This window comes from Balaenoptera acutorostrata, chromosome 19 (assembly GCF_949987535.1).
Source record: "Balaenoptera acutorostrata chromosome 19, mBalAcu1.1, whole genome shotgun sequence".
NCBI classification, from domain to species: Eukaryota; Metazoa; Chordata; class Mammalia; order Artiodactyla; family Balaenopteridae; genus Balaenoptera; species Balaenoptera acutorostrata.
In genome coordinates, this window is record NC_080082.1 from 27,692,963 (window position 1) to 27,720,866 (window position 27,904).

Below are 27,904 nucleotides of genomic sequence, written 5' to 3' on the forward strand. Positions count from 1 at the left end.
AAGTTGTCTACTTTAAATTATATTTGCATAAAGCTGTTAATAGAATTCTCTTAGGACTTAAAAACTTAATATGTCTCTAATTATGCTTTCCTTTACATTTGTAATATTATTTGTACCTTTACTCTCTTTTCTCTTTTTTTTTTTTTTTTTTTAAAGAAATCAGTGTCGCTAGAGATCTCTTATTAATGCTTTCAAAGAATTGCCTTTTGGTTTTGTGCTCAGAGAGTTTATGTTAGGTTTTCGATTTCATTCTGTTTCTGCTCCTGTCTTAATTATTTTGTTCCAACTTTTCTTCTTTCTTCCTTAATTATTTTCTTTCTTGGGTTTTCACTGTTTTTTCCTGTTAACTTCTTGAGTTGAAATCAGCTCATTTGATTTGTTTCTGTCTTTCTTGATTGGTAGTAAGTGTGCTTTAAGTCTATACAACCCCAAGCACCATTGTAGCTACATTCCATGGTTATGTAACTCACTTCTATATAGTTTTCAGATTACAAGTACAGATTCCAAACTTGTGGATTTGGGTTTTTCTCCCCAAATCTTTTACTTTGAAAAATTTAAAATCTACTGAAAATTGGAAAGAGTAGCACAGTTAATACCCTTACATTATCTAGATTTACTAGCTGTTATTATTTTGCCACATTTGTAGTTATTTCTCACCCCTTCCCCATCCTCCCCTCTTTGTCTTTCTTTTTGTTGAAGTCATCTTAAAGTAAGTTGTAGTCATCATGATACTTCACTTTTAAATATGCCATCACTGGAACTAGGTAGGACATTTTCCTGTATAACCACAATACTGTTAGTACACTTAAGAAATTTAATATTTATATTATAATGCCATCTAATATATAGTATAGAGTTTATATTCAAAAGTTTCCCAGTAATTATTGTCCTGGGAATGTCCATTCCGGATCCACTTGGTATTTTTTTGTTTATTTTTTTTTAATGATTCTTTTAGTTGGTTCCTAATTTGATTGCACTGTGTCCAGAAAACATCTGTATAATGTTGATTATTTGGAATTTGTTGATGGTTGCTTTGTGGCTTTGGTACACAGTCATTTTTTTATATCAAGCTTGTTAATTTAAATCTTTTTCAGATCTTCTATGGCCTTGATAATTTTTTCCCTTGATATTTTATTTTGTGGTAGTGGTACTGGTTTGGTCAGTTTCTCCTTAAAATCATCAGTTATGCTTTGTATATGTCAAAGCGATAATAAAAGATACATGGTGATACTTGGAACAAAAGACAAAATTTGAAAGCAAATGAATAGGAAAAGCCAGTTTCTAAAAGTTGGAATGAATAGTTATAGAAAACTCCCAAACTCAGAATTGTCTCAAGGAAGCTAAGGTACTGTTTTAAGGTAGAAAGAGTTTTTTGTTGAGACATGCTTCTCAGTTTTCTATGCCTTTGGAAAAGTATCAGTAAAAATAAGTATACATTTTAAGTAAAATATATATCATTGGGGCATTTAAAAATTGTTTAAGACATCCCAAATGGGCTCCATCTTGAGAAGATGGTAGACCCATATTAATCTTTGGAAAATTTCATATCATTCACATAGAATTAGGCCTTGACTACCTGATTATCTTGAGGCCTTGTTAATGCTGTTAGGGTCTGATGTGGAGATGGTGCATTCACAGACTAAATGAAGTTTCCTTAATTGGGGGAACAAAATTTACTTTTATTATAGATCACTGACATTATTTTGTCATTTCTTTGTAAGACATTTTCGGGTGATTTGTAGTAACTTTGATGTTCTTGATTAATGATTTTTTCTGCTTCCTTAAGTTTCTAAAAATGTTGCCCTTGGTTTCATTCTGGATCTTGGGGTTATGTGTGAACAGTGCTATAAAATGGGTGCCTCCTGCATTCAGCACCTTTCACTTTTACTTTATTTCGCACTCGCCCCACTTTTTATTCTCCCTACGTGGGGACCACTGGTTTCTGGACATAGACCAAGCTGTGTATGGCAGGGAAGATGCAAGCTGTGTGTGCAGCGTGAGAGTTTGCTGTGCTGGTGATTCCCACATCTGGCTGGGAACCTTCTTGAAGTGAGAAGTCCTCCTGAATGACAGTCGTTAGGGATGGGGCCTTGGAATCTAGCTGCACCACGACTGGAGCCTAAAGAACTATCTGTGTGTAGACAGCATGAGTGAGGCCCACTTGTGGCCATTCCTTTCTGGATGTTGGTTTTAGACCAAGAAGGCACTGATTCTTTTGGTCAAATTGCATTTTTCCCATTCTTCTTCTCGGACCTTCTGAGGTTAATTAAAAGTCGCAGGAGAGGGGGCTTCCCTGGTGGCGCAGTGGGTGAGAATCTGCCTGCCAATGCAGGGGACACGGGTTCGAGCCCTGGTCTGGGAAGATCCCACATGCCGCGGAGCAACTAGGCCCGTGAGCCACAACTACTGAGCCTGCGCGTCTGGAGCCTGTGCTCCGCAACAAGAGAGGCCACGATAGTGAGAGGCCCGTGCACTGCGATGAAGAGTGGCCCCCGCTCGCCGCAACTAGAGAAAGCCCTTGCACAGAAACGAAGACCCAACACAGCCATAAATGAATGAATGAATAAATAAACAAACAAACAAACCCAAAGTTTAAAAAAAAAAAAAGTCCCAGGAGATTTCTACCTTGGGCCCTTTGAATAGTCCTGGAGTATAACTGACTTCTAGGGAAATGCCAGTGTGTTTGAGACTTAGAAACTATTCACCAATCCTAGTTTGGTTCCATTCTCAGCACCTTTGTAATCTTCCGGGAAGTATAGGCTTGTTTTGTTTTTGGTAAGTCACTTAACTTTATGAAAACGTAAATAAAACAAACTTCCTGACAACATTTTGCATTTGGTCGGTTAAGGATGTTCTCCACGTAGCTGACTAAGAAGAATGGAGGAGAAGTGTGCTTCTTGTGAAATTTCCCTTCCTAATTTGTCATGGAATCTTAGTACTTCTGTTTCTTGAGGACAGTTTTAATTTTGTCCCATTGACTAGTGAGCATCGTCAAAGACATTTATTGACTGCCTTCTGTGTACAAGCACAGAATTGCCACACGTGTTATGGGCTATATAAAACATGTTATTCTGACGTGCAAGGACAGAGTTGCTGTCCACAGACAGAGTTGTACGGTGGACCCTTGACATGCCTGAGGGAAGGAAAGTTCAGAGATCTTTAATCACCAAATCGGTGACTGCCAGCAGCTGTGGCATCCGTTCCTCCCCAGCATGCATATGCCTCGATATGCAGGGGCGGTGGCCTGGGGCTCTTGGCGTGTGGGCAAGGTGAAGAAGCCTCTTGTTGTTCACAGTAGAGTGAGAAAGTATCCTGAGAACTTCACCACCAGTACCCGAGTGCAGAACATTAACTCTGGGGACGCTGCTGCTATCGGTGTCCTGTGAGCGCCCCAGAGAACGGTGAATAGCCTGGGGGTTCAGAGAAGGAAGAGACCACTGTGGACTGTGGCACCCGGATGGGATGGTTATGACTTTACCAGCTAAGGGGGAGGGGCAGGCATTCTAGATTTGGGGGAGGGAAGAACAGAGGTGGCAAAGACAGGTTTCTTTGGTCAGAGTGGGGAACTCCTGGGGGCTGCAGTGAAGAAAGAGCTACAAAGGTTGGAGGAAGCTACTCCCTGCACTCTGGTGAGTCCTGAATTTCAGGCCCGGGTGGTAAAATGTTACAGGTGTAGTTTGGTCTCCTCCTTCCCAGAGCTCCTGAAAAATGAAAGTGAGTATCATCCTGTCACTCGGGACTTTGTAACGTATTAGGCCTAAACGCTATAGTCAGCTAGTGTTTTTTGTGTTACGTAAAATTGATATTGGTTAGAGTAGCTATAAATACTGTGTTGGCAGTCCAAGGACATTTGTTTTTATGCCTTAATACTCACGTGGATGCTTGGGATAGATACCGCATGGTATGAGAGGAAAGCCTTCCGCAGATAAAGGTCCAAATAATAAAATAGCCCATGTTTGTTTTCTGGAAATAGAATATTCTAGCCCTCTGAGGGTTACTAGAAAATGCCCTTTTCACTTTCATTGTCTGTTTATTGACTTGAGGTTCAACTTGGCACAGTCTCTGGGAGTGATCTCCTTAACTCTCAGAGGAAGAGCTGATTTGGCACCCGAAGAGATGTTATCTTCGGCCTGGGTCTGTACATACAGACTGTCAGTGTGCTGCTGAGAAGCCTTTCTTGCTATGCAGAGCTGGGGGAGAACAAAACACTTGGGTGTTTAGCTGTTATGCAGTTGAGTCTCTCGGGAGCCGAAGTGGTGGCACGTTCATGCCATTGGGCCTAAACGCGGTTCAGTCCCAAGCAGGGTCAGCCTCCAGTAGTGGAGCAGCTCCAAGCCACCACCAGTATACTGGAAAGTATGTGTTCATTTTCTACAGTGCCATGAGTGAAATCAGACACTCTTACTAAGTTGGAGGGATAATTACTCTTACTGAAAAGGGGAAATTTGAGAAAGAGGCTAAGAGTCCTGGTGTTCGAAAATGTTGGATTCGATTCTTGGTAAATCTGTTGTTTTTCGTAAAAAAATTTTTTTGAACAGGTAGTATGTTTACATGGATCTAAAATATAAAGCGGTACACAGTGAAAAGTCATTCTTGCAGATACAAATATGCATGTGTAGTTTTAGTTTCCCCTCCTTTTTTACACAAACACATTGTATACGCTGTTCTGTGCTCCTTGGAGAGATTCCCTACATGGCTTGAGTCTTCCAGTAAAGAGAGAAACAAAATAGGTTTAATAAAGGTGTACTGATTAATTTTACAGAAGGTGCTGCTTGGACTAATGGGGAAAGAGATTTACTTGGAATTGATTGTCTAAAATAATAATATAGTTTCTGACGGGGGTTTGTGATGATTTAAATGAACCTGGCTGTGTAAATTCTACTCCGTCTCTTAGAAATTGAAATCAAACAAACAAAACTCCCGGTGAGTGGGTCTTTGGATTACCAATTATGAAAACGTACATTGGTATGTCATTTAGGCCTGTAATCATTTTCAGAACTGGTATCCATCCATTCCTCCCTCCCTCCCTTCCTTTTTTCCTTCCTTCCTTCCTTTTTTTTAAACATCTCACTCCACCACTCCTTTTTTTCCCCCCTAAACATTTTACGTCTTTAGCTTCCATCAGTTTTTGCCAATGAAGTGTTCTTTTTTACAGCCTGGAATTGGTTTTGAGGGAGTGGAGGTTATAGATTTTTTTTGAAGTCTCTTGCCGTCTCCAAATGCTATAGCAGTTCATTTTCCTTGGGTTTCATGAACAGACTGTCTTGCCATCATTTTACCATGTGGGCTGATGAAGTTTTTCAGATTCTGCTATCTGCTCAGAACTTGGTTCTCTAAAGTAAACTGTGGTGCTGCAGTGGGGTTAGTTTGTTTGAAGTTCAGTAAGAATATGAGGACAATTTGGACTTCATAATAATGTAATTGTGGGTGTTGTAATCATGGAGCATTACACAGGTTTTTAAAAGATCCAAGTTGGTGTAAATGGTTTTTTTCTTCTCCCCTTGGAATTCCTTTTGTTTTTTCTTCTGAAGACCGAAGTGTTAGACCCTTGTCTTTAGTCTTTGTCCTCATTTGTTCCAGATCAGGTAGTAAAAAGTTCTGGGATTCTTCAGTGACTTAGGTTTACAGAGAATAATGACCAACTTTGGATAACAAGATGCAATAAGACTAAATTAACTTAATGTTTTCTGAAATCTGTTTCAGCAACTCTACCAGATCCTGACAGACTTTGATATCCGGTTTTATATGTATGAACTACTTAAAGTAAGTGACAGTCATGAACCGTGAAATTTTTCAGGATTATTCATTAAAGAAGTTTTCGAGAGGACACAGAGACCTCAAGAATATTTCTTGATACCCAGAGAATTTAGTGGTGTTTTTTGGTTTGGGGTGGGGAGTTAACTTACATTGAGGCCTCCATTGTGGAATCTTTACATAGAAACTTCAGTGGAACTGAGAAAAATGGCTAAGTTAGTGGTACTGGGGACATTATACCAGAGGTTAGAACATAACTCTGGTTGGTCCTTGTTTTTTTGTTTACTGTTTTTCGTTTTGTTTTGTTTTTGCTGCTTAATTAATACTTACCACTAGTTTTCATTACATAACAAATCACCCCAAACTTCGTGACTTTTTAAAAATGATTTATTATTTCCCATAATTCAGTGGGTTGGCTGAGTGAGTCTTTTGGTCTGGGTCAACTTGACTAGGGCAAGATGGTCCAGGATGGCCTCATTCACATATCTGGGATGGCAGCTGGAATAGCTGAGGTCTCATTCTCCAGAAGGATGGTCTGGGCTGCTTCCCATGGTGGTCTCATCAGGTCCTAAGAGCAATAGAGGGCAAACCTCGATATATGTAAGCACTTTTCAAGCCTCTGCTTGTGTCACGTTTGCTGATGCCCTATTGTCCAAAGCAAGTCACGTGGCCAAACCTAGAATCAAAGGGTAGAGAAGTAGACTCCACTTTTCATGGGCAGAGCATTGAAGTCACATCGTGGAAGGACATGCATACAGGGATGGTGGGCATTTTACGGCCATCCTTTTCTTGCCATTTCTCATAGTCCCCTTCTTGTATGAGATAACCTACCCGTTTAGCCCCAGCTGGTTAACCTTAACATGCAAGGAGAGGTGATGGGTGGACCTTCTAGGAGACTGAAATTTTCAAGTGTTATTGATTGACAAAGGAGTGATCTTTTCTAATTTGGTTAGATAAATGCTTAAGTAAAGAATTCTAAAAAGGTTTTTAAAATGGAATACAGTGTTTTTTTAGGGTCATGGATCACTAAGAATCTAATGAAAGCTATGAACCCCACCCCCCACCTCCCGCTGCCAATGCATGTAAAAATATACATACAACATTACATAAAGTTATAGGGTGGAATGGATGGGTCTCAATTTAAGAACTTCTAAAAGAATATAGATGTGTCTAAGGTATTGGTATTATTGAAGAAAATTGTCAGGATGGAGTTTTGATGGGATTATGAACAGCTGCTCGAAGAAAATACAAGTTAAATCAAGGCTTAGGCTTTAAGGAATGGGAATTTGAAGGACTAGCTTTATGTGAAGTCAGTGTGTTTTCTTACAAGCACTTACACAAACTACTTATCATTCGAGCCAAGGTGGTGGATTCACTCTTATGGCGAATGGGTCTTTCTTTGTCATTAAGATCAGAAAGATGAAGAAAGTAGAGCTTGGTTTATCACACCTTTCTACCTTTCTTCATATCCCCTCCGGGCTAGAATGGAAGGCCTTGGTGGGCAGAGGTTTGCAGTGCTGTGAACTGTCAGGCTAGTCTTTTTCCTAGGGCTTCTCAGAAAATCCCAGGCATTCACTCCGTAAGAGCAGCAATCCAAATCTCACAGTTGGTTATTTTTTTTTAAGTAAGGTATTAAGATTTTGTGGTTAGCTAGCACACCAAAGGTAAGATATATAACCTAGTGCAGTTGTCCTTAGATCAGGTAACAGCATCGCAGTGATACAGGCTGGTCATTCCGATGGCAGTGTCTGATGTCCTCTCTGCCTTCTGGGGGTAGCAGCTATGCGGTGGGGCATACTTTGTGCTAATGAGGCAGAGCCCCAGATGAAAGTTGAAAAACCTCTTTCATGCTTAATGGTCAGAAACAATCAGATTTTTAAATTGAAATAATTCCCCCAAGGAATTTAAAAGCAGTCAGTAACTCCACAGGGAATCTGACTAGTGGCAAAAGAATTTATTCCCTTACTGTATTTGTCCAGCCTCTGCTTTCGTCAGGTATTTTTCACACCTCAGGTGCTGTGGTCCTAATTAGTTTATTCCTTTGGACAAAGACCAGGCAAAATAACAGAATCAACACTTGCTAAATATTCTCATAGAAAAGAAAAAAAAAAAAAAAAACAGAGATGGGAGAGAGGAAATGTAGGTGGAATGTAGAAAATGCAGAAGGAACTAGGCTGAGGGCTGCAGAGTGATTGCTCAGTGACTCGCTGAGGCTTCCCACCAAGTCTGAGCTCCTGATTCAGATTTAGGGAGGTGTGTCCTCAGGAGCCGTGGTTCTCTACAGCACTGCCACAGAGCCACTGTGGAATCTTGCTACAACTGTTGGTATAAAACAAGACAAAGAGAAAAATTAAATTGAAGTAGAACCTACATAGATGAAATGAATAAATCCTAAGGGTATAGTTTTTTGATTTTACTTAAGTGTGAAACCTTCACCCACATTGACACAGAACTATGCTGTCCAATACGGTAGCTACTTTCCGGAGGTAGCTATTTAAATTAAGTAAAATAAAAAATTCAGTTCCTTAGTCACACTAGTCACATTTCAAGCATTCGATGGCCTCATGTGGCTGGTGGCTGCCATATAGGACAGTGCAAATATAGACTGTTTCTCTCCTTGCATGGATTATATTCTCACCTCTACCACCATAGTTTAGTTTTGCCTGTTCTTGACCTTCATATGAAAAGCATTGTACACTGTATACTCTTTTGTGTCTGGGGAAAGCAAAATTTGCTTATTCTTGGAATGCTGGTTCTATGGATCATTCTCTGGCTTATATATTCCCTCCCACTTAAAGATGCCTGGTACAGTGCCCTTGCTAGTCTAGTCCAGTGATTCTCCACCAGGTTAACTTCGTCCCTCAGAGGACATTTGGCAATGTCTGGAACCATTTTTGGTTGTCACAGTTGGAGGGGCACTACTGGCATCTCATGGGTGGAGGCCCGGGATTCTGCTAAACATCCTATAATACACAGGACCACTCCCCACAACAAAGAATTATCTGGTCCCAGATGTCAACAGTGCTGACATCGAGAAACCCTAATCTTGTCCCATGGAAAACTCCACCTTGCAAGAGCTCTCAGTGTCAAGCACATAGTAGGTACCATACGATTATGGGTTGCTGTCTTTATTCAAGGAGTATATTATGGGCCTCATGTAGGCTTTAAGTGCTTTTTAAGACAAGCCAAAGGGCCCAACATTGAAATTTATGAAAATAGTTACTGTGTTAGAAAAGGGAGATTTAGGAGCAAAGTTTTATATTGTTTAAAACAAAAAACAAACTTAACCCAAATAAGAAATGGGTGAAAGATCTGAATCAACATTTGTCCAAAGAAGATATGGGATGGCCCAAAAGTATATGAAAAGATGTGCAACTTGATCACTCATTAGGGAAATACAAATCAAAACCACAATGATGGGCTTCCCTGGTGGCGCAGTGGTTGAGAATCCGCCTGCCAATGCAGGGGACGCGGGTTCGAGCCCTGGTCTGGGAAGATCCCACATGCCGCGGAGCAGCTGGGCCCGTGAGCCACAATTACTGAGCCTGCGCGTCTGGAGCCTGTGCTCCGCAACAAGAGAGGCCGCGATAGTGAGAGGCCGGCGCACCGCGATGAAGAGTGGCCCCCGCTCGCCGCAACTAGAGAAAGCCTTCGCACAGAAATAAAGACCCAACACAGCCATAAATAAATAAATAAATAAATAAAAATTAAAAAAAAAAAAAAAAACCACAATGATATTCCTCATCAAACCCACTAGAACAGCTGTAATCAGAAAGATAATAACAAGTGTTAACAAGAATGTAGAGAAACTGGAACCCTCTCATGGTGCTGATGGGAATGTAAAATGGTGCAGCCAGTTTGGAAAACAATTAGGCAGATTCTTTAAAAGTTTAATGTAAACGTACATACAACGTAGCACTTCACCCATAGGAATCTACCCAAGAGAAATGAAAATGTGTGTCCTCTTAAAGACTTGTACATGAATGTTCATAAGTAGCATGAGTCACAATAGCCAGAAAGTTAAAACAAACCAAATGTCTATCAACTAGTATACTTATACAATGGACTACTACTCAGCAAGGAAAAAAGCAACATGGATGAATCTTAGAAACAGTATGCTGCGCGAAAGAAGATAAAATACTGTGTATTGTATTATTTCATTTGATGACTGTCCAGAAGAGGCAAATCTGTAGCAACAGGTGGTAGAGCAGTGGTTGGGAGGAGAAGGGAAGGAAGGAAGGAAGGAGGTAGGAGGTAGATGGGATTGGGGGCCGACTGCAGGCAGGCTTAAGGGAAATTCTTGGGATGATGAAGAAGTTCTAAAAATGAATTGTGGTAATGGTGGCACAGCTTGAGGAATTTACTAAAAAAATCATTGACTTGTAGAGTCATAACATAATTCTTAAAGACCAACTGGCTCGGGGATTATTTTTAAGGAAAATACTAATATTAGAATATATGTTAATCTAGAAAACCCACATAGGACACTTACCTAAAAGACAAGTCATATTGCAGATATATTTGGATGTCATTCTTCGTGTCCACATGTACTCTTTTCATGTCGTTGAACTCATATGAGAAGTGACTCCAGTGTGGTTCCTAGATCTGGTTTTAAACACATCAAATTAGACCAACAGATTAATGTATGATTTCTAAATCCAGGTGGCTGATGTATTGCTACCAGCTACAAGTAGGAGAGGAGTGCCTAAAGAAGTATATCATTCCCCCTTTTTAAGAAACCTTCATCATAGCCCTTGGTGTCCTCTCCACAGCCCCCTTTCTACCAGCTGCCAGCATAGTGTGCTCAGAGAGCAAGGGGTGCCTTCTGAAGCATGTTTTTTCTCTTTTGTTACAGATAGTAAGGCTGCCCCTTGAGAGGCTGTATTCAGATCAAGCTGTCACAAACAAATAAGAATATGCTTGCAGATGCTGAAAATCAAATCTTGCAGTAATACAATATGCCAATTCTTAAAATGTTAACAGAATTCTCAGTTTAACAGTTTCAAAGATGATATTAAGGGCAAGAATTTCACATCTATGGTAGCACTTACAGAAGGGCATTTATAAATATGATGTCCATCCCTATGAAGCTTACAAATTTGACAATGCTCAATAAAAGCTTTCAGAATCAAAAAAAATAAAAAGAATATGCTTGCATTGGGGGGTGGTAGAGGGTTTGCTTACTTTTCTCTGTGCTTTCTTATCTAATAGGCTCTGGATTACTGCCACAGCAAGGGAATCATGCACAGGGATGTGAAACCTCACAATGTCATGATAGATCACCAACAGAAAAAGGTACCATTACAGCCAGGCAGTGAAAAGCCTTTCATTGGAAGGCCTAGGGCCAGTCAAAACTCTGGCCAGTACCTAGGTAGTTTCTGAAGACCCATGCTGTTTTCTTTGGCAGACTTGTGATATTGTTATTTCTCTAGTCTCCAGTGTTGGTTTCTACTTCGCATAAGCATAGTACACAAGAAGAGTAGACAGCTGACCCTGACTGTAGTCACTTGTTTACTTTGGTCATGATTTTCTGGAGGGCCTCAAGACAGAAACTACAGCTGGTGATTTTTACTTCCTTTCTTAATGACCCTCAGACCAATCTGCCTGTCCTTAAAAGTATACCTGGGTCCCTCCAATTTTCTATTTTCAGTTCTGATTGTCCCTGACTGGTGAGTAAATGAATCAGCTAGTGTTCGATTAATGAAAAGCTAGAGCAATGCTTGAATCCTGGAGTGGGGCACATGTCCCCAACCTTTTCTGTTATGACTAGAGCTTATAATGAAAGCTATCAGTAATGAGGGGGGTATGTTAACACATGCAGCTGGTATGGAGGCAGAAGACAAGCTTAAGCTTTATTGATCTAGAGAGAATGATAAGCCAGGATAATTTAAATTTTAAAAAAGAAAAAGTAAATAAGATTCCAAGTGCTCTGCTCTAGAAATGACCTCTTAGCAGTTGCTGAAAAGTGTATCTTTTTAGCCAGTGCACTTGCTAACATTTTTTATGTGGCCAAATAATTGTTATCTAATTAGATGTGGCCTTGTTGTAAGACACAGGCATCTGGAGACACTCCTTTCACATGTTTTATTTCTGTCGTTTTTATAGCTGCGACTGATAGACTGGGGTCTGGCGGAATTCTATCATCCTGCCCAGGAGTACAATGTCCGCGTAGCCTCCAGGTACTTCAAGGGACCAGAGCTCCTTGTGGACTATCAGGTAAAATGTTAGTGAAGCACCTCTGGGTTCTTTTTACCTTTGCTTAGGGCTTTTCATGGCTTTTTCTTTTTCCTGGTTTTTATTTAGTCAATTTGGATACATTTAAAATCCAGCCTTTGATACAGAAGGTATCCAGGATCATTGTAGATGATCTTGGTTCCTGGGGAGACAATTTAGAAAAAAACAGCTACAGAACTGGGCCTACATACCATCCACGACCTCACTACTTTTTGGGAAAAGGTTTGCCACCTTTTGGGTACCATTCCCAGGAATCTGTCTCCTGGCTCAAGAAGTTAGACTCTGGACTTCCCTGGTGGCGCAGTGGTTAAGAATCCACCTGCCAATGCAGGGGACAAGGGTTCCATCCCTGGTTCGTGAAGATCCCACATGCCGCGAAGCAACTAAGCCCGTGTGCCACAACCACTGAGCCTGCGCTCTAGAGCTCATGAGCCACAGCTACTGAGCCCACGTGCCACAACTACTGAAGTCCGTGCACCTAGAGCCTGTGCTCCGCAACAAGAGAAGCCGCCACAGTGTGAGGCCCGCGTACGAAAACGAAGAGTAGCCCCCACTCGCTGCAACTAGAGAAAGCCCGCGCACAGCAACGAAGACCCAGTGCAGCCAATAAATAAATAAAATAAAGTAAAATAAAATCCAGTCTTTATTCTACCCCAAAATGATAATTATGGACTTTTCTCAGCTACTTTTTTTTTGGCTTTGAATTTTAAAATTTCTGAAGAGGTCAACTGAAGACTAGAAACCTAGAAACTCAGATCAGAAAAATGACATTTGTAACACCCTTGACTGACTGGTTGTCTTTATTTCCTCAGATGTATGATTATAGCCTGGATATGTGGAGTTTGGGCTGTATGTTAGCGAGCATGATCTTTCGAAAGGAGCCCTTCTTTCATGGACAGGATAACTATGACCAGGTAAGCAAACATCATCTGGCTCCTATCCATTTGGGGGCAGATGCCAAGAAAATAGCATCTTGATAGGGATGCTGTTGTTGAGCCACTAAATATCATCCAGTATCTGCATATAAGCTTTTCTTCAGGGTAAAGAGTTTCACAAAATCTTGTCTGTGGTCCCCAAAGATAGAGACAGATAGTGCTGCGTTATGCCCAACTTCCAAATTGTGTCTATGAGGAAGTCAGGTACCTCCTTGTCTAATAAAACAAGATTCTAGTCATTAAGGACTTCACTGGTGGTGCAGTGGTTAAGAATCCGCCTGCCAATACAGGGTACACGGGTTTGAGCCCTGGTCCGGGAAGATCTCACATGCTGTGGAGCAACTAAGCCCATGTGCCACAACTACTGAGCCTGCGCTCTAGAGCCCGAGAGCCACAACTACTGAAGCCCATGTGCCTAGAGCCCATGCTCCGCAACAAGAGAAGCCACCACAATGAGAAGCTCATGCACTGCAATGAAGAGTAGCCCCCGCTCGCCGCAACTAGAGAAAGCCCGAGCACAGCAACAAAGACCCAACGCAGCCAAAAATAAATAATAAATAAATAAATAAATTTATTAAAAAAAAAAAAAAAGATTCTAGTCATTAGGTTTTTTGTCCCCATAATCATCAGCCTGTAGAATATTATTGTCATAAGTTGTGTTATCATTTTAAAGGCATTTTGGAAATTTGCATTCATGTGAACTTCATATCTGTGAGTCTGCTGCCTGCCCGCCCCGGGCTCAGATCTGTATCTGTTCCCTGGAAATTTAGTGATGTGGAAGTCTCCTAATTCTTTGGTCCAGCATCCCCACGGGCTTGCAGTGAGTTCTGTGCTCAGTAATTTGGTCAGTTTGTTTTGTGTTTCAGCTTGTTCGCATTGCCAAGGTTCTGGGTACAGATGAGCTGTATGGGTATCTGAAGAAGTATCACATAGACCTAGATCCACACTTCAACGATATCCTGGGACAGTAAGTAAGAGAGAGAAAGAAAGAGGGTCTTAATTTACCCCATTTCAGAAGTGAAAAGGTTAGCTGAAATCACTTTCTAAAGCTCTTTCTCCTTTCTAATTATATCAAAATTGAAATATTCTTTTTTTTCCCCATATATATTTTTTAACTAGAGAAATTTGGGCATTGTTTACATGTGTCTTCTAATCATTTTACTTCTCTAAGAGATAACCTGTTTATCAATAGAAAACGGAAGACAAAATCATGCTACAGAAAAAAGCTTTCTGGAACAGCATATGGCTTATTTTAATGGAAAATCTTAGAAAGCTGTGATTCTTCTTTGAATAAGAGATTTGTAGGGCTTCCCTGGTGGCGCAGTGGTTGAGAATCTGCCTGCTAATGCAGGGGACACGGGTTCGAGCCCTGGTCTGGGAAGATCCCACATGCCACGGAGCAGCTGGGCCCGTGAGCCACAACTACTGAGCCTGCGCGTCTGGAGCCTGTGCCCCGCAACGGGAGGGGCCGCGATAGTGAAAGGCCCGTGCACCGCGATGAAGAGCGGTCCCTGCACCGCGATGAAGAGTGGCCCCCACTTGCCGTAACTAGAGAAAGCCCTCGCACGAACCGAAGACCCAACACAGCCAAAAATAAAGAAATAAATAAATAAAGTAGCTATAAAAAAAAAAAAAAAAAAAAAAAAGATTTGTAGTTTCTTGTTATGTGTAATGGATTTTCTGTAAGGGAGCAAATTTTAAAGCATATTCTCAGATACAGTACAGTAGTGTTGAAAAGTAGATGTTGTGTTGACAATTTTCAGACAGTAATTTTTATGGAACCTCCATGTTTCTGAGGCTAGCTCTTTAAATATATCTGCTGAACAATAAAGATTACTTAGCTACCTCCGTGCCTCACCCAGAATTGACTAAAAGCCTGGGGCGTAAAAAATTATCTAGAAAGGTTCTACAAATTTTAAATCAGATGCAGACATTTTAATTAATTCTACGTATCAGTCACAGAGCACTGTTTTGTTTGAGGATGCTGTGATCATAACTATGGGGCGGGGGGTGGTGGGACAAGTAACAATAAGAATGAGATTTAATGAGCTTGTAATCAGCGCAGTGTTCTAAGACTTTGTTGGCTTTTAGCCTAATATGTAAGGATTCTTGTTGAATTTAATCTCAGAATACCAATGCTTTCCTTTTCTTCTCAGACATTCACGGAAACGCTGGGAAAATTTTATCCATAGTGAGAACAGACACCTCGTCAGCCCTGAGGCCCTAGATCTTCTGGACAAACTTCTGCGATATGACCATCAACAGAGACTGACTGCCAAAGAGGCCATGGAGCACCCATACTTCTGTGAGTTTCCAGGGGCCTGATTTGTCAAAGGGAAATTCTTCTACTCTTTATCTTTGAGGCCAGACAAGAGAATTCTGGGTATTTGGATGAATCATGCTTGGGATTTGGCCTCATTAGTTCGACTCTTGAAACAGCTCTGCAGATCTGTTTCTAGATGCCTGAAGGTGTTTGCTTGTTCACTGTTGTATTTCCCTTGAATCTGGTCTGTTTGACCATTGCCCATGACCCTGAGTTGATAGATGACAAGTATCTAAAGTTTTGTTTTCAAATATATACATTTGTGTGGAAACCTAATCAAAGATTTTTTTTCCCCCTCAAAAAAAAAAAGTGATTTGTTGAAAGTAGTAAGGTGACCATAGCATATTTTTAAAGAAGGAAATAAGGTAAATAAATACAAGGAATTTGAGGAAAGGAAAGCAGGTATGGAAGGACCTCACTAAAATCCTATCTGAATTACAGACTTCTTAGGTCTCACTTTAAAGTATGTGTGTGTATTCAGTTTATGTGGTTGCTTATCGGTCTGCATGCATATGGTTCTCCCCACTGATAAAGTATGTCCCAGACTTTCGTCTCATTATAGGCAGTGTGAGGTCATTTAGTCCAGTCACAGAGGAGACTGAGAGGGAGGGAGGTTAAGTGATCTGTCTCAATTTTCTGTCTGAAGTGAGATGAGAACTTTCAGCCTATCTCTTGCTTGACCAATACGCTCTTTCCTTCTCCTTTTTTTCCTCTCTGGAGATTAACTAAATCTTGCCTGAAGAATACATTGCTCTGTGGTCTTGAGCCTGGTAACCCATAAGCATTAGTAGACAGCAGATTTAAAAGGTGTTACCCTTCATTCTTCCAGACCTCAGACAAGTGTAAATGGATGTCTTTCTGTCACAGAAGGCTATTTTTACACTCTGAGTTTGACTGAATTAAAAACACTGATGTTTATATTATGCAAATCATGATCTGTCTGCTTTTCCAAATACATATTATACTTCTATAAAAAAATTTTTATACTGTTGCTTAAAATCGATAGTTCTTCTAATAGCTCCTTTTATTCACCCTTTCCTCCGAAGTGTTTATTATCTATCGCACATACTTTGACGAAATGGGAGTTGGATATGATGTTAGTATTCAAGGAAAAACAACACATAAGAAAATCAGTAGAAATTTTGAACAGTGGGAAATGGGTGTTTCTCTGCCTCTCTTTTCCCTTAGTCTTAGCAGTTGAACTTGTACTCTGAAGAGGTATACGAGTTGATTGTGAGAGCATTTCCCCCTGATCATTTCTCAGTGTCTGTAATTTCTGTTGCCCTCCTGACCCTGACTTCCTGGTAGCCTGTGTCTCTATCTCACTGTGGAAGAAGGTTGGGTCTGTTATGGTGTTCTCCCCTGGCACTGGCCAGCCCTGCCTCTGCTGACTGTCCTCCTGTTTTCTTGCAGACCCCGTGGTGAAGGAGCAGTCCCAGCCTTGTGCAGATAATGCTGTACTTTCCAGTGGTCTCACGGCGGCCCGATGAAGACTGGAAAGCGACGGGTAATGCGGCATTGATGCTTGCCAATAAAACCAACCAACCAAACACAAACCTTGAAGGAAAACTACAGTGTGATAAAAAGAAATTCTAGCCATTCCTTCTAAACGCAAAGAAGAGTAAAGACCTAAAAGTCTGTCAAAAAGAAAGAAACTCCCCAGCACTAGTCTACAGGGAACTGCTGTTCGGCAGCCTGACGATGCACATAGTTGGGTATCTGAGGGGACTTTCCCTTTGGAATGCATGGGAGATGAGAGACTCGGAGTTGTTGTACATTTACCTTTATTTAACAGGAGACCACTGTTGAATTAACCTGTTCAAGTCAACAAGCTCTGAATATCTGACTTCCTATCTATTCCACTGTGGTCTGGGTTTCCTTTGGTGAGATTCAGGCTCAAGTTTTAGCAAAATGTCAGCAGTCTATAGTGACACACCAGCCTCATTCACGAAAAGGAGATACTAAAACAGTGACAGTATTTTTTTCTAAGCTCTTTTACAAATTCATGTTTTATGGTTTTTTTTTTTTTTTTTTTTTTTTAATGACATGAGCTCTCTGGGAAATGTACCTCATCCCTGCAGTTTTCTTCTAAGTGTATTCATTTGGGAGCAAACTGCAGTCACTCTCACAGGAGTCCCCTTTGATGTCAGGAGGCATCACTTTAAACCTTCTGATGCCATGGACAGGTCCATCTGTCTCATCAAAAGTTGGATGCTAAGTGCATAACTTGGAGCTCAGTGTAACCTTCGTTGATTTGCCTAACCATAAAATCTTGTTGCTATTTTTTTCATGTAGCTTTTTTTTTCCAGCCTCTTAAGGAAAACTTCATTTCCCAGCACATCCCTGTGTGTGCACCTATTTTAACGCACGTCTCTGAAACGAAGACTTTTTGTTCACAACCATAACTAAAGCTGGAAAGTCAGTCTTCAGGGAGGTCAGGGAGGGAGAAAAAAAAGCGTCCTTATTAGAATTTATTCAGGAAAGACGGGTTGGGTGGGAAAAAAACAAGTACTCCCCTCCCATGCTTTACCCCTTTTTATCCCCATGAGAAACAGTTTCCCTCTGTAATCAGGGTAATCTGCATTTTTAAGCTCTGATAGGTAATACATGAATGTGTTGGCAGAGATAAGTCTTTCTCACGTGCAGGGACTGGAGTTGTGTGGGCAGGGCCACCCACCGATAACCCAAGCGACCGGAGAGAGTAGCATACAAGCGACTTGGGGAAAGGAGTGGAGCTGCTGGGGCAAGTATCAAAGCTTGGGATCCATTGTGCTAGCCTTCACGTTAGCAAAGGAAGCTATATTTTGTTTAAGAAAATTAAAAAGCTGATGTCACTCTGGGGACTTGTCATCAACATAGTTTGCAAGCAGTCCCCTGACCCCAGCTGCAGGGCCATGCTACAGCTGTGGGGACCTCTCACACTAGGCTGGAGCTCAAGGTGTCTACCACCACATCACACTTTAGGATTTCTTTATTACTATTTAATAATGCCATACATTTTTATAAGGTTAGGTTGTTTGAAAACATCTGTTTACATTCCATATCCCAATAAAATCATATTGGTATTGGTAGCAGGTCCTATCTCTAAATGTAGATGCTATTTTTGTCGTTTGGTCAGTGGGAACTTCAAATAAAACAAGATCCCAAAGCCAGGAAATGCATTCAGTTAAGGTTCTCATGCCAATGCTACCTGCCTTCATTGCACATTCTGTATATTAATGTATACATTTGTTCTACCTGAAAATCAAAAGCAAGACAGGAGCTCTTGGGTGAACCTATATTGATATGTCAGGCAGCAAAACTCAGTGCTTTGGATTATCAAAAGCCTTCTAATGTGCCCTTCTAGGCAACACCGAACTGTTGGTTATTATTTATCAGGGAAATGTGCCACTGTGTGTCTTTCCTGCCCCACCCATCTCCTCCTTTGTCACCCATTCCCTCCCCGCACCCTTCTTTTTTTTTTTTTTTTTTTTTTTTTTAAGTTGCCGGTCTGGACCAGGCAGAGGAAGCCTACTGGAGGGTGTTGGTGGAGTAGTAACCCCGTTTCTTTCTCTTGGGTCCCCACAGAGGCAGTAGAAGCAGCGGAGAAGAGTCAGGTGACTTGACTACTGTCTCTCCTCTGGTCATGATGTAGTAGATGCAAACACAGCTCACCTGCCTGTCCTTGGGTTTTGTGACTGCAGCTTGGCAAAGGAGTAATTCTTCCATTTTATGTGTACAGTTTACTTTTCCACCACCTATACTTTTTACCTCTCTTCATGCCTTAGACATATAGCATAACTGAGTTTAAAATGCTCACTCCTTTCTGAGTCTGGTCTTGACACCCAACTGCTGACTGACTGTGGGTGGTTCTTTCCCAAACTGAACTGAGTCTCGTCCAGACCTTTCTTCTTTTACCTATCTCCAGAACCATTTTGTGTCCAGATGGACCTAGCTCCCCTGAGATTTTAGAGTATTTACCTGGGTTAGGAGGCAGTCTTGGAGAGTTCCAAAAGAGGGATGAGAGCGTGCGTGTGTGTGAGTGAGTCTAATCTTACATTTAGACAAAGCTGTGGTAGATTTACCCACCCAATATCCTTTTCGGTTAGCATATTATTTCTTAAATTCATCTCAGTAATTTTCATTAGACTTTTTTTTTGCTTCATTACCTTGTAACAGGTTAAAAGTGCCTATGATAAGGACCTATTATTTCCTAAAGAAAAGCAAAAAAATGTGGGGAACAGGGTAGTGTTACACTGTCATCTCAGGTACTGCCTGTGTTCAAGAACATAGACCCGGTATGGTGAGAACGGAAGGTTCCCGTGCCAAATACAGATCGGTGTATCAGAGGTTGTTGGCCACAGGTGAGCATAACTGCAAGGTTTTGCTTCAGCTGAGAAATCCCATGGCGAGAGCAGAACTGATGAAGTGCAAATACTTTCATCAGGTTTGCTTGCAGTTCACTCTCCCTGTGATCCTATCAGCTGGCCTGCCCCTGTCCTATCCTAGCCCCGTGGTAAGTGACCAGGTGGGAGCAGCCAATGAGTGTATAATGCAGACCAAGCATTCCCGGGTCATCTTACCACTTAGAGGAGTGCCAGAGCCAGTTCTGTGAGGCACGTGAACCTCAGTCACTCTGCTGGGTCTCCTCACAGGCATTCTCCAGCACGTTGGTACTCATGAGGCTCAAAGCATATGTATTCCCATGCAGAGAAGGAAGGTGCTCTCCAACTGATTGATTAGAGGAGACGGAAGAGCTTATAATCCTTGGGGGCAGGGAGAGAGGACAGGAGAGGGGGCTGTTAAAAGAAGAAAGGGAATCAGTAAAAACAGTTGAAAGGTAGATCTTGAGGTGGCGGGACATGACTTCTTGAGGGAAGAAAGCAAGGGAGCACAAAGTTCAAGTTCTGGAACGTGCCCTGAGTTCTGGAACGCCCCCAGGATTGGTTCCAGTGGGACTGCAAGGTGGTGCTCTTGAGGCAGATGCTGAGTCCCAGAGAGAGCCAGCCATGGCCGTGGGTCTCAGTCTGCGTCTACTCAGGGAAATGACTTAGCCTCTCCCAGGTGCTGCTTTGATGAGGATGGAAGCAAAAATATTTTGGGACACAAACAATTGGAAGAATTTTTATATATGCATTGAAATGGATCTGAGAGAGCCCCGTTGACAGTCTCCTTTAATGCCAGTTCAGATTAATGATTCGTTTAGGAATCTGTGTTACTGCATGAGCACTCACAGGAAAAAGCAATCTTCCCTCCTACAAATTAACAGGAGTGGATAGTAACTGATCAGAGTCAAGGCCATTGAGATATAAACCCGAAAGCAAAAGCAGGGTCCATATGAGCACACAAGAAGCCAAAGTTTGTCAGTGAGCTTAATAAATCTAAGACTGAGTGACATCTTGCCATTAAAACTAACCCCAGGGTAGGGATGAGGGGAGGGGAGGTGGCGAGGAAACATCTGGCTTAAGAAAACCAGTAATAACATATGCTTTGGAGCTACGTGAATGTGTCAGTGAAAATGACCCCAACCAGGTATTGTAGAGGCAGGGGGAAGTGATGTTATGGGATTATACAGGTGATGCATACTTTTGTGTAGAGAATCAACAATGTGCTACAAATGTGATACTTAATCCTGAACTGCATGTATTGGGGATTGTTTTTTTTTTTAATTCATTGAATCAATAAATTAACAGTTTTTCACTTGCTGGCTTTTCTTGCTGTAAATGGTGACTAAGAGGTTGAGACAGAAATCTTGACACCCAGTGGAAAGCTTGGATAAATCTTCAAGAAGCATGGAGCCGACTATTTTCTTCTGTTTGCAGAAAAGCAACACTGCCTGGGTTGTGATCCTTTACTAATGACTACTTCAGACACAGTTGACCACCTCTTTGTATCACTGGATGACTGATGTATGATTTATGTGCTGCTGCCCTTTAGAGGAAAGAAAAATGCCATGTTAAATCCTGTTTTCATAAATAAAAATGTTGATAATCACCAGCATGTTGAGAATCACCAGCCTTCCCAAGTGGGAGACAAGCCACTGCTATGAGGACCTTAAACTTGTATTTCCTGTCTCTTGGGGGAGAGGAAGAATAAACCTTGAACTGTGAAGTTGTGTGGGTGGGTGGCTGCAGTTAATCACCTTGGTGTGAAGACTTGACTTGAGCAGAAGTGGTGGGACTAGGGTGGTGTGGGGGTTGTTTCTTGGTACTTGCTTCTGAATTGTACCACTCAGAACCTGTCAATCCTGCTTGGGACTGACCATTTCATTGCACAACTTCACCTTGTGGCAGAGTGTTCTGCATTTAGGAAAACCTCTCCCCAGCCCCGTTTCTTGCAACACAAGCGGGCACACGCCATTGTTTGGCAGATGGTGGAGTCTTTCATCAGTGCGCTTGCTTCTCACTGATCCCTCTGTGGAGTGGGATGCTTGAAAATCATCTGCTGAAGAGTCATTTCTTAACCTTACGCACCATGCAGCCTTTCTCAGATACTAAGCAGCAGAACCCTTCCTGTACCCAAAGAAAGTTTGGGTCATGAAATGCTTCTGTGTGACCGCTTCCCAAATACATTGTCCTTTCTGTCGGTACCCTGCTGTTGCACCATTCTGAGCTGCTGCTTCTAGAGTTCTGCTGGCATCTCACGACCCACTCCACTGTGCTGGACATGGAAGGAGGAATGAGGTTTTCAGGCCATGCCAGACAGCTCCTTCCAGGGGGGAGTTAAAAATATTTGAGCTCTGTTTTTGCTCTTTATTAGTGAACTGGGCCCTTTCTCTCTAAATACAGTCATCTGATTCTTGGTCCCAAGACATAAGTAAGTTGGTCAGGTCTGATGGATATCTGGAGCTGGGCTGCTGAACCTGTAGCTTGGCTTAGAATAGACAAGAGACTTTGGTGCTTCTAGATCAGCGTCCTGGACCCGAGAAAAGGGGAGGGACTCGGTCCGGTAAGGCTGGGACCAAGACTGCCTCTGTAAGTGGTGATCAGAAGAGGAAGAGAAAGGGTACTATTTGAAACCTGAAACCAGTTAGTTCTTACCTGGTTTTCCACAAAGTGCCATGGGAAAGTCAGGCTTGTATACCATTCCCAGTGCTCCCCAAGAGAAGGGAGCCACAAGCCAGTGGAGGCCTGTCCTCACTCCAGGTCAGAATGATTAATGCCATCTTTCCCCTCCTCCCATCTCTCTCCCCAGGTCTGTTGCGGTTCCTCCCACTTTTCCATAAGCAGAACAAGAACCAAATCAAACGTCTTAACGTGTGTAGAGAGATCACGTTCCGTGAGCAGACACAAAACGGTGGCAGGTTTGGCGAGCACGAACTAGACCAACCGAAGGGCAGCCCACCACCGTATATCAAACCTCACTTCTGAATGTAAAAGGTTCACACGCCTTTGGCTTCCTGTTGACTTCCTCCTGACCCAGAAAGCATGGGAAATGTGAAGGGTATGCGAAATGGTTGTTGGTTACTGTTGCTCCCCCGCGCCCCTGGCTCATCCCCGTGGCCGCCTGTTTTTTCCAGCAGACCACGTTAACTAGCTGACCACAGACTCCAGTGGGGGCACGGGGCGTATATGGCATGATGGGCGGTTACATATTATAATTTTAAAAGTATATATTATTGAATAAAAGGTTTTAAAAGAAATGTATGGAGAGTTTTCAGTGCGGAAGGGGCCATTAAACGAGACCTGTGGCCACAGAGGACAGAGAGAAGAGCATTTGAGCCAGGTTCTAGCCAGAGGGAAGAGGGCCAGTCCCAGAGGTGAGGAGGGCCGTTTCCAGGACGCTCTTGACAAGAGATGAGAAGTTGAAGAGGTATGTGAACCAGCCCTGGCAATGGGGGACCGCAGGTGATTCCAGCAGACTTGGCGAGCCAGGAGAGCCAGGCCTCGGCCTCGCCTTGAACGCGTTCGTCTCCGTGGACCCCTCCTTCCAAAGCAGGTGAGTCAACCAACCATTTAGGCGGTAGGTAAGTGTCACCTCTAGCGAACTCAGGAAGCTGCCTTAGCCCATTCTTTGCTTTCCCTTAGCGCATCACCATGTTCCATTCCACCTCCCAATCCTGCCCACCACCCCGCCACGCCCCCTTCCAAAAAGCATCTTACCTTGGAGGCTGGTTGAGTCTGCTGCCCAGAGGCAGGGGAAGGGGTTGGGTCTGGGGTTCAGATTATCCCGAAGCTCCCGTGAATGGGAGGAGAAGCAGCCCACTCACAGGTGAAGGAAGGTGGAATAGAAGCACCAGGTGTGTCTGTTAAGTGAGAAAACGAAACCTGTTTTACAAATGAGATTCCCTGGCGCCCTCAGTCCTCTCCCAGGACAGCTGTGCCACGGGGAGGTGAAAGCAACAACCTGGTGGCTGCCCAGCCTTGTGTCTGGCTGAGGCCTGCGTCCTCCCACCGCCTGTAAAGCAGAAGCGGCGGGCAGACCCGACACCTGGGCAGCTAGACGGGGCGCCCGCTAGTTCTCCACAAAAGCCACTGGTCTGCCCAACATCCCTTCTCCTGTCTTCTCTGCTGCTTGTCCTGAACAGGTGACTATGGGAACCCAGGTGTGGACGCTCACAGTTTTTGAAGCAATTATAGGGGGAAAGCAAAGAGGTCCCTCAGGGCCACCATGGCGTCAGTGTCCCTTGGACCAGCTCCTGTTGTATCCAAGCCATTCCTCAGGTGTGGGAGCTCAAGACTGTGCCTGCCCCCAGACACCAGCGAGTGAGGGCCCGCAGGCCCCCAACCAGCTGACAGGACACCGAACGCTGGACTTGGTCCTTTCCAGCTCCATCACCGGCCTCGTATTCTCAAGCGGTCTCTCTCATGAGGCCCTTTTTGACTCAAGGCTCTGTAAACTTCTTTTGGTCTCCCACGTGTCTGAGACAGCATCTCAATACCTTGTTTTAATGAGCATGTCCCTGAAACTCTTATGAACGTGGTACTTCATATGTGTGTGTTAATCTACATAGCATGTTACCACCATGTTGACCCGCTGGCGTTCGAGGGCCTTCCCCAACAGGGAGTGTCTCTTCAGAGCATATACACGGTCGATTGGCTTGGGAGTTCTTTAGATGCCATGCAGAACTGAAATGCTAGCTTTATCCAATTTCCCTTCTCAACCAGTGGGAAAGTCTTATTTTCCAGAAACCTCTCAACCAAGATAAACTTGGGTTTTGTGGATGATAATTGTTGGGTAGGAGAGTGCTCAGTTGTAGGAAGAAGGTGAAGGAGGAGTTTTTGCTTAGGTTGTTTTGGCCTTGAGAGGAGACAAGGAACCCACTAACCCAAGAACAGTCTGAAGCTCATCCACAATGTGCTTGGAAATTCAGAACATCAATTCACATCTTTCAGTAGTCCTGCTTGTATTGCGGTTGTTTAAAGTAATATTTATTGACTTTTCCTGATTACCAAAGTAATATATATGTTCATGGCAAAAAATTCAAATGTTACATAAAAGTAAATAATGACAGCCTCACCCTAACCACATACCCACACATCCAAAAACTCTTTCCTCCCTTGGAGGAAACCAGAGTTAAATTTGGCATGTATTTTTTGACTATTTTCTATGCATTTACTAACATTTTAAAATTATAATGATTTTTATTTGACAGAAAGGTAGTCAGATTTTGCATTCTTTTTCTGCAACTTGTGCTTTCACTTAGTCGGGAAAATTTTACTGTCATCATGTATAGATCTACCCCACCCCTTTTCATGGCTGTATAGCATTCCATTGTGTAATGTACCACAGTTGAAGCAATTCCTTATGGATAGACGCTTACCAGTATTGTTGCAATGAACAAATTTGCACATACATTCTTACACAGTCTGTACCTTTGTGAGATAAAATCTTTTCAAAAAAAGAATTACTGTGCCATATGCTTTTTTTCTTTTTTCCTTTTTTTAGGAAGGGCATTGTAATTCAGAGAAAGTAGTCTTCCATTGCTTTCTCTCACTGGTGTAGGTTGGCACCATGATGCCTTTAGCTATGGAATTCTTGTGGGGCTCTGTCAGGCACTTGGAGCATGGTGTCCAAGGTCTATGAGCTTTCCAGGGACCTACAGAATATTTGAGACTTGAAAGAAGGGTGTTGGCTCTAACATAAGAAAGTTGCAAAATAAAAATTTAATAAATGTAAGTAAATGTCTCTCCAATCCTGTGAACTGAGAATTCCAAAAAAATTACAGGGAAAAAAAGTTATCTTAAATATGAAAAATGGCTGCCTTTTAATGTTTGAAATGCTATGGGGATGCCTTCAAAAGTAACCATGCAAAGGGCTGGTAAATGTTTTAAAATATCCCTGGCCTGAATGGTCTGGGTGGTGGAATGGATGAGCAACTCATTGCAGAATATTCTACAAACTTTTAAAATAACGTGCATCTCAAATGCATTGTGCTAAGTGAAGAAGCCAGTCTCAAAAGGCTGGATGATTCTATTTATATGACATTCAGGAAAAGGCAAAGCTGTGGGGATGGAGAACAGACCCGTAGTTGTCAAGGGTTAAGGTTGGGGGCTGGGGGGTTTGACTACAAAGGATAGCATAAGGGAATTTGGGGGTGATGGAGCTGTTCTGTATCCTAAATGTGGCAATGGTTATATGACTTGGTACCTTTCTCAAAACTATACCAAAGGGACTTCCCTAGTGGCGCAGTGGTTAAGAATCCGCCTGCCAATGTAGGGAACACGGGTTCGAGCCCTGGTCTGGGAAGATCCCACATGCCGCAGAGCAACTAAGCCCGTGCGCCACAACTACTGATGCTGCACTCTAGAGCCCGCGAGCCACAACTACTGAGCCTGAGTGCCACAACTACTGAGCCCGCGTGCCACAACTACTGAACCCAAGCGCCTAGAGCCCGTGCTCTGCAACAAGAGAAGCCACCGCAATGAGAAGCCTGCACACTGCAGCAAAGAGTAGCCCCTGCTCGCCGCAACTATAGAAAGCCGGAGTGCAGCAACGAAGACCCAACACAGCCAAAAATTAAAAATAAATAAATTTATTTAAAAAAAATTATACCAAAAGGAGTATATTTTACTGTATTTAAGTTTAAAAATAAATTTAAAAAATAACAATAACATGCAGGGTCCCAACACAGTCCCCTTTGAACTTCACTCTCAGATTAGCAGGAGCTTCATCTGCCCGCCACTGGCTCTTTTAACGATGTCTTTGGATATAACCACTGAGCTGGGATTCAGCGGTCCTCCGTCTGCTGGCTGAACACCCCAGTCATTTGGGCAGTCTTCCATCTTTGTTCCCAGCTAAGGGTGATTCTCTAGGCACAACCCCTCACCTCATTCCTATATCTCCCCATTCCCATCAGCAGGGAGGGGTGAAGAATAATCTCTGCCTTACAGTGTGTGGCAAGTCCCTTGTGTCCTTTAGTGGCCAGGTGCTTGGAGTTTCTGGTCTCAGACTGACATAAACAGATGCTGTCCACTGGATTTTAGCAAGTAACCAGGGCTTTTGTGCTCTAAAAGGGATTCTTGGAGTTCTGGGTGTTTTATATAATATCTTAGTTATTAAAGCTGTACGTTTTGGGATTTCCCTGGTGGCACAGTGGTTAAGAATCTGCCTGCCAATGCAGGGGACACGGCTTCGAGCACTGGTCCAGGAAGATCCCACATGCCGTGGAGCAACTAAGCCCTTGAGCCACAACTACTTAGCCCGTGTGCCTAGAGAGCCCATGCTCTGCAACGAGAAGCCACCGCAATGAGAAACCCACGCACCACAACGAAGAGTAGCCCCCACTCACTGCAACTAGAGAAAGCCTGCACGCAGCAACGAAGACCCAAAGCAGCCATAAATAAATAAATAAATAAATTTATTTTTTAAAAAAGAAAGAAGCTGTACGTTTAAAAATCTAATTTGTCTTGTGTCTACAAATCTTTTTATAACTACAAACTGGTTGGTTTTGTACGTAAATTTGAACATTTATTTTGGTTAATCTTTGATGCTCACTTAATTCAAAACTTAATGGGTTAAACCATAAACATTGCTCACATACTTAATCTAGTTTCCTTAGACAATTTCAAAGTAAACCACATTTTTAGTCTGTTTGATTTGCTCAAACACTTCCAATAGCTAATATGAAAGACCTAAAATCTCCTGAAATCTTCCTAAGCATTCATATACTAACATATCTAAGTCTAAACTCATAGATTTAATCAATCAAACGTTGTTTACAAACTTAATTAAATTTTCTTAGCACTTTAAAACTAAAATTGCAGACCTAATTTCAAATTCCTTTAAGCATTTCAAATTAAATTCAAAGTACCATATCCTCTAATCCTCTAAATGAGTTAACTATTTCAAATATCTTAAATAACAAAATATCACAATAATCAAACTTATTCCTCTGTTTGACATGGATTACTGATATTATGAATTTGATTTACTTCCCATAGTCTCTGTGTGTATTTTGACACTTATCCCACCAAGGTGAGATATTCTATCTAAACGCAGGACTGTGATTCGTTCATGGTCAGAGATTCTGGGCCAGGCACAGAATTGCTTGCTGCTTCTGCAATGGTTCTACCCAAACTGCAGGTTAACAAACTAAGCCCCTTCTTTTTTTTTTTTCTTGGCTGCGTTGGGTCTTTGCGCGCGGGCTTTCTCGTTGTGTCACGCAGGGGCTATTCTTCGTTGCGGTGCGGTGGCTTCTTTTATTGCGGAGCATGGGCTCTAGGCGCTCAGGCTTCTG

At 42.4% G+C, this 27,904-nt stretch overlaps 1 protein-coding gene across 4 annotated transcripts in view; it reads left to right on the forward strand.

Annotated features, from left to right (window-relative positions):
- The window catches only part of CSNK2A2 (casein kinase 2 alpha 2), a 42,003-nt gene extending 16,931 nt beyond the window's left edge, over positions 1–25,072 (forward strand). For 2 of the 4 annotated variants that reach the window (XR_009006104.1, XR_009006102.1), the window contains exons 5-13: positions 5,704–5,763; positions 10,966–11,049; positions 11,860–11,970; positions 12,801–12,902; positions 13,790–13,890; positions 15,080–15,228; positions 16,660–16,753; positions 22,420–23,163; positions 23,753–25,072. Coding sequence is in view for 1 of the 4 variants with exons in the window: in XM_007167517.2 (XP_007167579.1) it covers positions 5,704–5,763; positions 10,966–11,049; positions 11,860–11,970; positions 12,801–12,902; positions 13,790–13,890; positions 15,080–15,228; positions 16,660–16,736 (684 nt within the window). In the remaining 3 variants the exon portion in view is untranslated. Of the gene's footprint in view, positions 1–5,703; positions 5,764–10,965; positions 11,050–11,859; positions 11,971–12,800; positions 12,903–13,789; positions 13,891–15,079; positions 15,229–16,659; positions 16,754–22,419 lie in introns of all 4 variants that reach the window. The other 2 variants (XR_009006103.1, XM_007167517.2) reach the window with 2 other exon arrangements.
- Positions 25,073–27,904: the final 2,832 nt, after the last annotated feature.